Genomic DNA, 11,708 nt, shown 5'->3' on the forward strand with positions numbered 1-11,708 from the left:
TTAATATGACTATTACATCAGACTTCTATTTTCAACAGTTAGAGCGCTTGAATGTTGCACTGAAAGAAAAGAGGCCTGCTTTGATCATTCGTAAAGGTGTTGTGTTACACCAGGATAATGCACGGCCCCATACAGCAAGGATCACATCTGCAAAGACTGAAGAGCTAGACTGGGAAAAACTTCCACATTTTCCTTATTTTCCAGACTTTGCTTAATCTGTTTATCATATATTCTGAAGTTTGCGGAATTATCGTGATGCAAAAGAGCTTGAAACACATAAAGATTTCAAAACTACCCTCTCTATATTCTTTTCCTCCAAACCCCAAGAATTTTATAGAAGGGGCATTCAGAAGCTTGTGAATTGTTGGCAAGAAGTAATTGATAATAATGGAACATACATTATTCATTAAATAACATTAAAAGCGTTTGAAATCCTTTCTCTTTTTTTGAACCTAAAATCGGACATTACTTAAGGGATGATCTGATATTTATTCAGAGATAAAACTACATACAGGTGTTCATTGACACCTCAGACAAACGTCGTTTCAAAGTTGCCAAAGTTTATTTTGCAATATACAGCTAAACGGATAATTCGACCACGTATCAAGCTACTTTTACAATGAATTCAAGATTCATGCGAATACTTCATCTCAAAGTTCTACTAGTGATAATCATGGACAGCTCAACCAATGTAAGTATGATTTTGAATATATTTCTCAACTAAATGTAACTCATACACGATCTACTTTGAATATATTTCTAAACTAAATAAAGCGTATATTGTTAAACTAAATGGCTTATATTTATATCGGAATTGGTTCCACTATCGATCAGCAATAAAGATCACGACGAATTAGAGAGAAATACGTGTCAACAATTAGGCACTATTTACTATCTCTTATGGTCTCCATCAGTTGAAGAGACTGAAGCTTTCACTAACGATATTGTTTTTACATTATTTACATTGATTAACACTAATTTACGCACAATAATGACCTCATATACTTCTTTATTTTACAGACACATGCCAATAAAGATAAACAAACTCCTGCCGTGTCAAAACAACATATATGGCATTCTCTTGTGGTAAAACTGGAAACTACGAACTCTGTAGAAAATATCATTTTAGGTGTGAAAATATCCTTATTTTGTAAGCATGTGCTTATCGGTTTATCGAGGTGGTTTGAATAAACTGTTACTTTGTCTTTACTGTTTAGACGTTTAGTTGTACTGTCCAATATATTTTGAATGTTAATGTTAGTATAATAAATTAGAGTGTTCAAAATATTTGTGAGTCTGCGTGTTTTAGGATTAAAAGAAATACTGCAAGTAGTAAATGCTGTGTTTTACTTTTTAACTCTTCTTTTTGGAGACGTTTTAATGATAAATTCTCTGTTTTTACTAGACGTTTAGTAGACACCTGTAAAAGACGGAAAATATTACTAAATGTACTTTACATAGGAAAATAATTTTAAGTATGTGAATTATATATAAGTTTTATAGTATATTGTAAAGTAACCTAAAATAATTTTAGGTATGTGAATTATGTGTAAGTTTTATAAACTTACCTCTCCTTCCACGCTAGACAACCTCTTAACACCTTTTGACTTATGAATTTACCTTTGTTGGTAATTTTTTGCTTTCGTATACTAGTTCCAATCAAATTACCCAAGTGAATAAATCAGTGACTGTGTTTATCAATCACTATTTACAAATATTAATAATTGCATGTTTGTACACGAGTTACTCATGACTTAATGAGTTGAATAATTCTGCGCCAACATATACTAGTCAGCAAATACTTTCGTGCCACAGTTACTATGTGTCAACACGTTCAAATCACAAGCTGTTTACTTATGTCATTTGCTATTTCTATAAAATGTGGAAATCGTAAGTAATACATATATATATAAAGCTTGAATGCTTAAACAATGGCTTGCAATTTTGAGAACCTTCAGATGCAATTTTAATTTGCAATTCTTATCGGTGTGTCACTGAATCTTGATGTAATAAACTGAGTTTCTACACATCTGCTGTTTTCCAAAAATCACACGATAATACAGCCAGCTAAAACATGTTTCATTAATAAGATGATAAGACACAAACTGTCTATGACCTTACAATTGCATCATGCTACAAACATAACCGGCAAGGGACACAAGAATATAAATATATGAAAGACACGATATGATAACAAGTTCCGTTTACTCCCCTATAAACGTAACACAAAAACATACCTTTCACAGTCAAGATCCAAAGAGTACAAGTTGACAACTGCAGGTATGTAACAATCAATACAATAACAAAGATATAAAAAAAAGTGCTGTTATAAAAAAAACAACACAAATTTTATAGTTTGTTACAATCTATATTAATCTCACCATTCACATAGTTAACAAGCTTTCTCTTAAACTGAGTTAGATTTATTGCTTCCAAGTAACGTCTAAATTTTAGGGTTGGTTTTAAGTATTTTGCTTTTGTTTTAATTCATAATAGTTTAGTTTAGAACATGGGGCAGCCGAGATGGGCTAATAGGTTCTTTATTATTCCCCAAAATTATTTTACTTTATGCCAATTTGAATTTTGAGATTCATAGTTAATGATACAAATTAGCTGTTAAACGGCTGATTTTAAAACAGAACGTAATAGTGTTTATAGTGTTTTGTGTGACTAAAAGTTCTTAATTTAGTTTAAAAGAAAATAAAAGACTTAGTATTACGGTTAAATTTATTATCCATGGCTGTAATTGTATACCATAAATGTATGCAAAAGCTATTCTGTTGTTCTAGTTATGAGTATATAAAGGGTTTGTTCAGAATATTTTGCAAGTTCAGTATATTAGTTACCATAAGTAACAAGATCCATTTCAAAGTTTATTATTTAAAGATTTTTTTACTAGACGTCCTAATTTAAATGACAGTTCATCTGAGAAATATATTTTTGTTTTACTTTAAAAACAAACAAATTAAAATTAAGCAATTATGTTATGAGAAAACTCTTTATTAAATTTTGTTAATATGCTCTCTGTATGAAGTAAAACACTTATTTGCAAATATATACGTACTAGCATAAAAACTGCTCTCGGTTCCGGGAATTAAAGGATTTTTGTGATTAACAGAGGCTTTTGTTTATCAAGCAAGCCTCCCTGTTTTCTGTAGTTACTTCTATATTTACTCCAAGGAGGTCCATATACAACATAAGCCCTCTTAAGGCACTCAACCACGGTATTCAAGCACGTGTGCCAAAACTGGTCTTGTTAGTTTCCGATAGGGTTAGGAACATAATTTCAAAGATCATGCCCCTCAGCAAGAAACATAAAATCCGATGCCAGATTTGAGTTAATTTATCATGTCTGAGTGGTCTTTTGCTTGCGTCTTAGCCGTCCCTGATACCATTTCGATAAAGAAAAGTTTGCGAACAAAGAAATACGCAACATGAATTAATATAGAATAAGTCCCCGGTGGTTCAGGAATAAGTTTGAGAGGTCATAACTCTAACATTGAGTATCGACACCGGTGGGAAAGTACAGATAGTCCACTGTATATCTTCGTGCTTAACGATAAACAAACAAAATATATAGGATAATGAATGTATGCTACTAGCACAAGTCACAAAATAAATTATTTATTTTTAAAATGGCCCGGCATGGCCAAGCACGTTAAGGCGTGCGACTCGTAATCTGAGGGTCGCGGGTTCGCATCCGAGTCGCGCCAAACATGCTCGCCCTTTCAGCCGTGGGGGCGTTATAATTTGACGGTCAATCCCACTATTCGTTGGTAAAAGAGTAGCCCAAAAGTTGGCGGTGGGTGGTGATGACTAGCTGCCTTTCCTCTAGTCTTACACTGCTAAATTAGGGACGGCTAGTATAGATAGCCCTCGAGTAGCTTTGTGCGAAATTCCAAAAACAAACAAACAAAATATTTTCAAAATACATTTCTCGTAAACAAAAGTATTACGTTATTAGTTGTTATTTAAAAAGCGAATAATAATTTTACTATATCTGTAATTTTGACCTAATTTCATTCATGTTCCGAGACTTTTAAACATTTTTATAGTTAACTAAATAATTATTATTATTGTGAGCAATAATAACACTTTTTACAGTAAGGGTATTCAAACAAATAAATACTTTGTCTAGTTTTAAGTATACATCATGTGACTGCTTTAAATTATAAACCGTATTTTTAATGTAACTATGTGACCACCACAGCTGCAAGAGGAAAGAACCTAGAAACCTGAAATTTTGCATCTACTTTTTTTGTGTGATTTTTCCCTAGCTTACCTCATTACAAAGTTGTCCACGCGCACTCTCTCACGTAGGTAAGTAATAACACCCAGGTGTACCCTCTCAGAGTCTTGTTAGTATGGGTGTAAAGTTTTAGGTTACTACATTCTTTTATCTTAGAGTTATGGCGGTTACACTACACAAACTGAAAGACTCGTATTTGCATGTGTGTATGCGCGTGCGCACAAACGTGTGTATGTGTGACCACTATAATCCCAAGAGAAAAGAACGTAGAGATCTGAAAGCTTATTCCCATATTAACTGGATCCACATTAATTGGATCCTCAAGGTGTGTAACTGGGTGTCATCACTTGACCTTGTGCGTGAACGTATGCGCTTGCGCATCTTCTCATGTGGTAAACTAATCAAATACCACAGAGAAAAGAATTGTGACCATGATAGCTCCAAGAAGAAAGAACTTAGAAATCTGAAATTTTGCACCCATACTAAATTGGCCCAGATGGTGTGCAAACGTATGTTACGTATCCATGTGCGTGGGCGCATGCAAATCTATTTAAGGAAGAAAGCTAGCGAAAAACCACATGGAAAAGAAATGGTTCCTTAAAGAACAACTAATATATAGAAAAGCCAGTCCTTTTTAGAATCTCTATTGATTTAAAAAAATAATCATAAAATACTTTAATTCAGAAACGGTTTAAGTTTAAAACTAGATCGATATTTTTAGTTTCGTGATAAATTTGATGTATTTGCTAAAATAAATCAACCTAACAACCGGTGCGAAGCCGGGTACTTCGTTAGTTTTCATTAAAACTTTTCAAGTGAGCATTTGTATTAAAGTAGGCCTAATTTTTGTACTGTAATTGATAAGCTCTTTTAAGTTCGACTGTAAAATCTAATTTGCTTGAGAAATCATTTTTATTCGATTTATTTGCAGGAACAAGATGAAAAATTATTCTGAGGTATCAGTTATTTTGTTTCTTTTTTTAATTTACCAATCCATTAATTTTTGTGATGCTAAAGAAACAAAATCAAACGAGACTTTATACAACGACTTTATTTCATTTTCAAGTTCCTGCCCACCTTTGGAGGATATTGATCATTGTTCGTGTAATATACAGGGAAATGGCTTGACGATATCTTGCACTGGTATTTCTTCTTATAAAGACATTTCCTTACTAAAGTATGCGTTAAAGAAATACCCGGTTTACGAAATCAATATTCAGAAATCTACACTGAAAAATATACCAAAAGACTTATTCGAAGGGGTATTCTTTAAATATGTTTATTTTCAAGAAATGTTAATTGCTCCTTTGTCACCAGAGGACTCCCCGTTTCTTCAAGCCAACTCTCATTCAATAGAAACTGTTATCATCCATGATAGTTTTCCTTCAGGTATTGGAAAACTTTCCTTCAGTCATTTCACAAAACTAAACATGCTGAACTTAAACAAAATTTTATTGAAAAGATCGATAGAAACTTTGTAAATGATTGCCGACGTTTAGTCTTCCTCTCTCTTCGAGAAAACAATATCAAGGATGTTGAAAGTAATTCCTTTTCTGAACTGTTGGATCTGCATTCGCTGCTCTTGTCACATAACAAGCTGTCTGTTCTTTACCGACATATGTTACCATCCAAAGGAAATTCGTTGGAGAAGCTTGACTTGAGGTAAGATACTTGTATCTTACTATTCAAAAAAGTGACTTGAGATAAGATACTAACAGGTTACCAATAATAAAAACTTCATTATATAAGCTTGGTTTGAGATAAGACGAAGTTTTTATCATTCAAAGAAAACTTGCTTGAGAAGCTTGACTTAAGGTAACCTTCTGATATCTAATTCTAATAGACTAATCCTTCCAAAAAGTTATTAGTAAATGTTGATTCGAGGTAAGTTAGTAATAACTATCGAAACACAACTCATTAAAGATGCCAAAATCGTCGTTAACGCGATCTACTATTCATAAACTTCAGAGTGGCGTGTTAAGGCATGTTTGTAACGCAATAGGTTCCAAAAACAACTCGTCACAGAATATTGATTTGAGGTAAGTTATTAATTTTGTTTGACTTTAGTGTAAACTAAAGTACCAAAGTACTTAAACTGCATTTAATGAATAATTATAAATAATGTAAACGTTTTAGGATTTCTGTTACCTTTTCAACGAAGATTACATCAAATTAGTGATGTAAGATATTTATTTGGACTTAATTTATAAAGAAGTTGGCTACAGAAAGTTTCAAACGTTTTTAGTCAATACACTACGTTTAAATGAGGTGTTTTTATAAAAGTATTTAAAAGTTAGATTAAAATAAATCTCTGTTTGTTTCCTTCTAAGAACAATGCTAGCTATGCTCTGCTCAACATGGGTATCGAAACTCAGTTTATGATGTTATAAACCCTCACACTTTATGCTGAACCACTTGTGGGCCTTAAAAGAAATAGACTATTCTCTCAAGTTCTCTAAAAAACTGTATATATTACATGACGAAAGGCGCTTCTCAAAATGTCCCAAAAAATAGTGTTTACTGATATGATTGCTTATCTATATCGCTTTTTTCCCACGTTTTGCAAGAAAATATTTATACCGAAAGTATGTGATTGAAAGTGTATTTTGTAAGCACGCATTATAGGAAACTCAATGAGATAATGTTGAAAGAAATTTTTTGTTTGTTTTTTAAATTTCATGCAAAGCTACATGAGGGCTATATGTGCCAGCCATCCCTAGTTTAGCAGTGTAAGACAAGAAGGAAGGCAGCTAGTCATCACAACTCACCACCATTTCTTGGGCTACTCTTTTACCAATGAATAATGGGATTGATCATAGACTTATAACGTCACCACGGTTGGAAGGATGAGCATGTTTAGTATGACGGGGAAGTTGCAAGGGAATGGAATACATTAAAATCAGTTTTAACACTGACATTCGTAGGTAACCTGAGGCCATCGAAAATTTATCGCTATCTGGAACGACATCTAACAGCCCCTTCCCATGTAAAATATTCCTACACTTAGATCGTAAAGAGGTATTCAGAATGAGGAAATAAAATTTCCGAGAAAAGGATATTCTTCGAACTTATTAGTGCTGGGAAACAAAGGAATTTGAATCAACTTCGGCACAAGAGACCTGAAACAAGTCATACTTCAGACATGGTAAGAAAAGTTTGACGTCTTTTAAGAGAAGAAATTCACAAACACAAAGATCGAAGATAGAAAATATCCACGTGTCCCAAGCAGTAATGCACAACATAATAATGAATTATCTCCTTCTGGAAGCAAGGATAAAATGGTGCGATCGGGTTGTGAAACTGACACTAGGAAACTGTTGTCATCGTACACTAAATGGATTATGGAAAGAATGAATGAGAAATGGTATGTTTTAAACATCACAAGAATCTTTTGGAACAGATATTACGCTTGCAAGACTATTGTCAAAACGTAAGATAATAAGAAAAAGCATTACTATTTGTGGCTATATGGACTGTAAAAATATGGCAAATTTGTAAAATCGTTTTAGTATAAAGTTTGTTTGTTTGCTTGCTTTCGAATTTCGCCGTCCATAATTTTGCAGTGTAAGACTAGAGGGAAGGCAGCTAGTCATCACCACCCACCGCCAACTCTTGGGCTACTTTTTTTTATCAAGGAACAGTGGGATTGACCGTCAAGCGAGCATGTTTAGTGCGACCGGGATTCGAACCCGCGACCCTCGGATTACGAGTCGAACGCCTTAACCCACCTGGCCATGCTTGGCCTTAGTATAAAGTACTCAAACTTCTCAAGTCAAGCAAATTATTAGCCTGAGAAGGATGTCAGATACTGAAACTTCATTAATTATTTTCCAACAATTTGCATCACTGTTGTTTTTTTCGAATGAGATTACACTTACATGTATATTTGTTGATAAACATAAAACTACATAATTAGCTATTTGTGAGGTATCAATGGTAGTAATATAATCTCAATGTTATCGTTACAAGCCTTCAAACTGTCGATGAGCAATTTAGGCCTTGTATGAAGTGTACTACGTGAGTGTTTTTAAGACTCAGCTGGATGTGATTATAGCTTTCTTTACTTCAGTCTGTAATTTAAGAAGTTTGTTTTCTTTCTTTATTTTAAAGTAATTGAACTTTGTTAATCGAAGTGTACTTTCTGTGCGCTTACCAAGTGAGACGTTTCATTTCTATTAAATCTGATGTATGAATAATTCTTAATCTTTGAAAAGAGCATTCTTCCTTTCAGCTATAATGAACTGAGCCATCTTGAAAATGACGTTTTTTCCGACATGCCCGCTTTGAATATACTTCGATTATCAGCCAACAAAATAATATATTTATATGAATCTACCTGGAGTCCCATATGGGAGCAATTGTTTTTGCTAGTTATACAAGGTAAAGTTATTAAAACAATTATTAAAACACACAGCTGAAACTTCTAGCCCTAATTAATTGATTGTTTGTTTGTTTGTTTTTGAATTTCGCGCAAAGCTACTCAAGGGTTATCTATGCTAGCCGTCCCTAATTTAGTAGCGTAAGACTAGAGGGAAGGCAACTAGTCATCACCACCCACCGCCAAACTTGGGCTACTCTTTTACCACCTGGCCATGCCGGGACTTTAGCAGTAGAATATATCTCAATAAAAAACAGTTTTGTAAATTTAATTCAATTAATTAGGGTCCAGCATGGCCAGGAGGGTTAAGGAGTTCGACTCGTAATCCAAGGGTCGCAGGTTTGAATCCCCGTTACCCCAAATATGCTCGCCCTTTCAGCCGTGGAGGCGTTATAATGTGACGATCAATCCCACTATTCGCTGGTAAAAGAGTAGCCCATGAGTTGGCGGTGAGTGGTGGTGACTAGCTGCCTTCCCTCTAGTCTTACACTGCTAAATTAGGGACGGCTAAGGCAGATAGCCCTCGAGTAGCCTTGCGCGAAATTCAAAACAAAACAAATCCACTGTTAAATATACAAACAAGTACGAGATTAAAGTCTTTAAACGAGGTTAGTAATGACAATATTACTTACACAGCTGTTGTTTTCAATAGATATAATATAAAATGATGTATTTCGTTTCAAGTTCTATAGCCCCATAAATTAATTTCTTCTGGTATTTTTATGTGCCAGTAATTTACATTGCTTTTTTTTTCTAAATAAAATTATTCTTGTTTTCTATTTTCAAATTACGCGTCATTTTGTTTTAAAAAATAAATTAGTTTGATATTTCTTGGTATGGGTTAAATATATCTGTATTTATTCTCAGTTATAATAATTGTTGGAATTCCATGTTTAGGTTGCTCGTACCTTTTTTTTTCTGAATTATATTATTTTGATAATTTTGTATTGAAATTACCTGTAAGGGCTTTTTCTACATCAAATTATTCTGTTGTTTCTGTGATTAGATTAAATGTATCTTTTTCCGCTATATTACATTATTCTGGTGTTTTCATGTTTAGATTACATGTATTTTTCACACTAAATTACACTATTCTGGTGCTTCTATGTTTAGAATACATGTATTGTTTTTAATTAGATTATTAATACATTATTTTGATGTTTCTGTTTAGATTACACGTGCAATTTTTAGCTAAATTATATTGTTACAGTGTTCATATGTTTGCGCTTAACATGTTTTTTTATAAATCAAATCATTTTAGTGTGTTTGGATTACCTGTAATGGACTATTTCATAAAATATATTATTTTCGTATTTCTCTGTTTATGTTACACGTAAGAGGTTTATTTTTAATTGCAATATTCGTCGATTTTAAGATTAATTACATCTGTCATTTTTATTTTCTAAATGACTTACTTTACATTACTTTGATATTTCTCAGGTATCGTGATTTTGAAAAGTTAATTATTTTTTGTGTTTCTAAGTTTAGCTAAAATGTAACGATTATTCTTAATTTAATTAAGCTATGATAATTGCAAATAGCCGTGAACGTTCCAAAGATAGTTGGATTAAAGGTTTTGTGTTATACCAGAAAATGCCCAATTTGCAATAAGTTGATTTTGCGAAATATAATTTTGTATCAAGATAAATATAATTATTACTAAACATAAAACATTAAGATAGATATTTTAGAGTCTTCAATGTTAAATATTTTTAATAGTTTATATATCTATAACACTTGCTCATTATTTTATATAAATACATGTATTATCTTAGGCTTTATTACTTTTAACAAATATACTAAAACGAGTCTTACTAGACTTGCTGAATTTTTCTTTTTGTAGACAACGAAATTCGATGTGATCAACACTTAAAGTGGATTTTCAACTACGAATTTCCTTTTACATTTTCGGGGTCATGCAAGTGGCCTGAGCATCTTAGAGGAATATCCTTGAGACATCTGAAAGTGACAGATCTAATGTAATGCTCTGAAACACCAACAAAATATTATTTTCTTTTTATTTTAAGGATAATCTGTAATAAGTAACCAATAGTTATGACATAAAGTTGTGTGAAAATTTAATTTTGTTTCTATAGTGATGTTGCTAGCGTTGACAGTTCTTCTGTTGAAACTGTGCGAATGAAGATGATTAATAAATAAAATATATTCCAAATGTTTTGTCATATGTGCTTACGTTAGTCCTAATCTTATTACTGCACATGCTGTCGTCTGTTGGAGACTATTACATTATACTTTATTTCTAACAGTATAAACCTTCTCTTATTATTCCTCTTATTACTTGTATATCACTGTAGAAAGTTAAATAAATTACATTAAAATGATTTTGAATGCGCAAATCTGCAAGTCAATATAAAATTCAGGTGAAACGGGATGTATTAAAACTACATTTCTACATTGCTTTCTAAGTTATGTGATGCTATCGATAATTTATTGCATTTGGGAATTGTATGTAATAGTACACAAGATAATCAAGAAGGATCACTTCCTGGAAAGAGATCAGTGGGTATGGGTTCACTAAGATAAGACTTCTAGTCGTAACTTTAGTTTAACTGTCATCTACCTCAACGATCCATGGAATGCAAAAGGTACTTATATTGCTGCATATGACGATATACTGGCCAACTCGTCGGTTGTAGTGTCTACGAGTTTCTGTGGGATTGTACAGTTGAAACGGGCATTGAAAAACCATCATTTTTAGATGGATTATGGAAAGTCTGTAGGGAGAGGAGGTGTGCTGTGGACCTGCCAACCTCATTTTGATGTTTTATGCAATAGAAGCTACGCGATAGCATTAGTGTCATGATGCACCGTCGTCGGTTGTAGCACGACTGACTATGACGACATAGAATCTAACGACGTAGTGAAGTTCAAAACTGATTTAAATATAATTTACTCTACCATTGCAAACCTGCTTTTATTATAACTTAAAATATTTTTTTGGTTTTTCACACTTAACCTTTGTTTAACTTTTTCTTTATCTATACTTTGTAAGCCTTCTTCTTTCATCCTTCAGTATTTACTACTATGTGTTTTCTCCAGTATTGCTTTTATATTTCCTCC

The 11,708-nt window shown here is 32.9% G+C and overlaps 1 protein-coding gene across 7 annotated transcripts; it reads left to right on the forward strand.

Moving 5' to 3' along the window:
• The first annotated feature begins 2,116 nt into the window (after window positions 1–2,116).
• On the forward strand, window positions 2,117–10,810 carry LOC143229336 (chaoptin-like). 7 transcript variants are annotated; one of them, XM_076461528.1, is made up of 5 exons: window positions 2,131–2,280; window positions 5,181–5,205; window positions 5,316–5,911; window positions 8,481–8,629; window positions 10,471–10,810. In XM_076461528.1, exons 3-5 carry the CDS (start codon window positions 5,868–5,870, stop codon window positions 10,608–10,610), a joined length of 333 nt encoding a protein of 110 aa, XP_076317643.1. In that variant the 5' UTR covers window positions 2,131–2,280; window positions 5,181–5,205; window positions 5,316–5,867; the 3' UTR covers window positions 10,611–10,810. The 7 variants fall into 7 exon arrangements, 5 of the variants coding, with proteins under 5 accessions (XP_076317643.1, XP_076317641.1, XP_076317642.1 ...); XR_013015818.1 differs by lacking the exon at window positions 5,316–5,911 and having other exon boundaries at window positions 2,117–2,280; XM_076461526.1 differs by having other exon boundaries at window positions 5,181–5,911.
• The last annotated feature ends 898 nt before the right edge of the window (window positions 10,811–11,708 follow it).

This window comes from Tachypleus tridentatus, chromosome 10, assembly GCF_004210375.1.
Source record: "Tachypleus tridentatus isolate NWPU-2018 chromosome 10, ASM421037v1, whole genome shotgun sequence".
Classification (NCBI taxonomy): domain Eukaryota; kingdom Metazoa; phylum Arthropoda; class Merostomata; order Xiphosura; family Limulidae; genus Tachypleus; species Tachypleus tridentatus.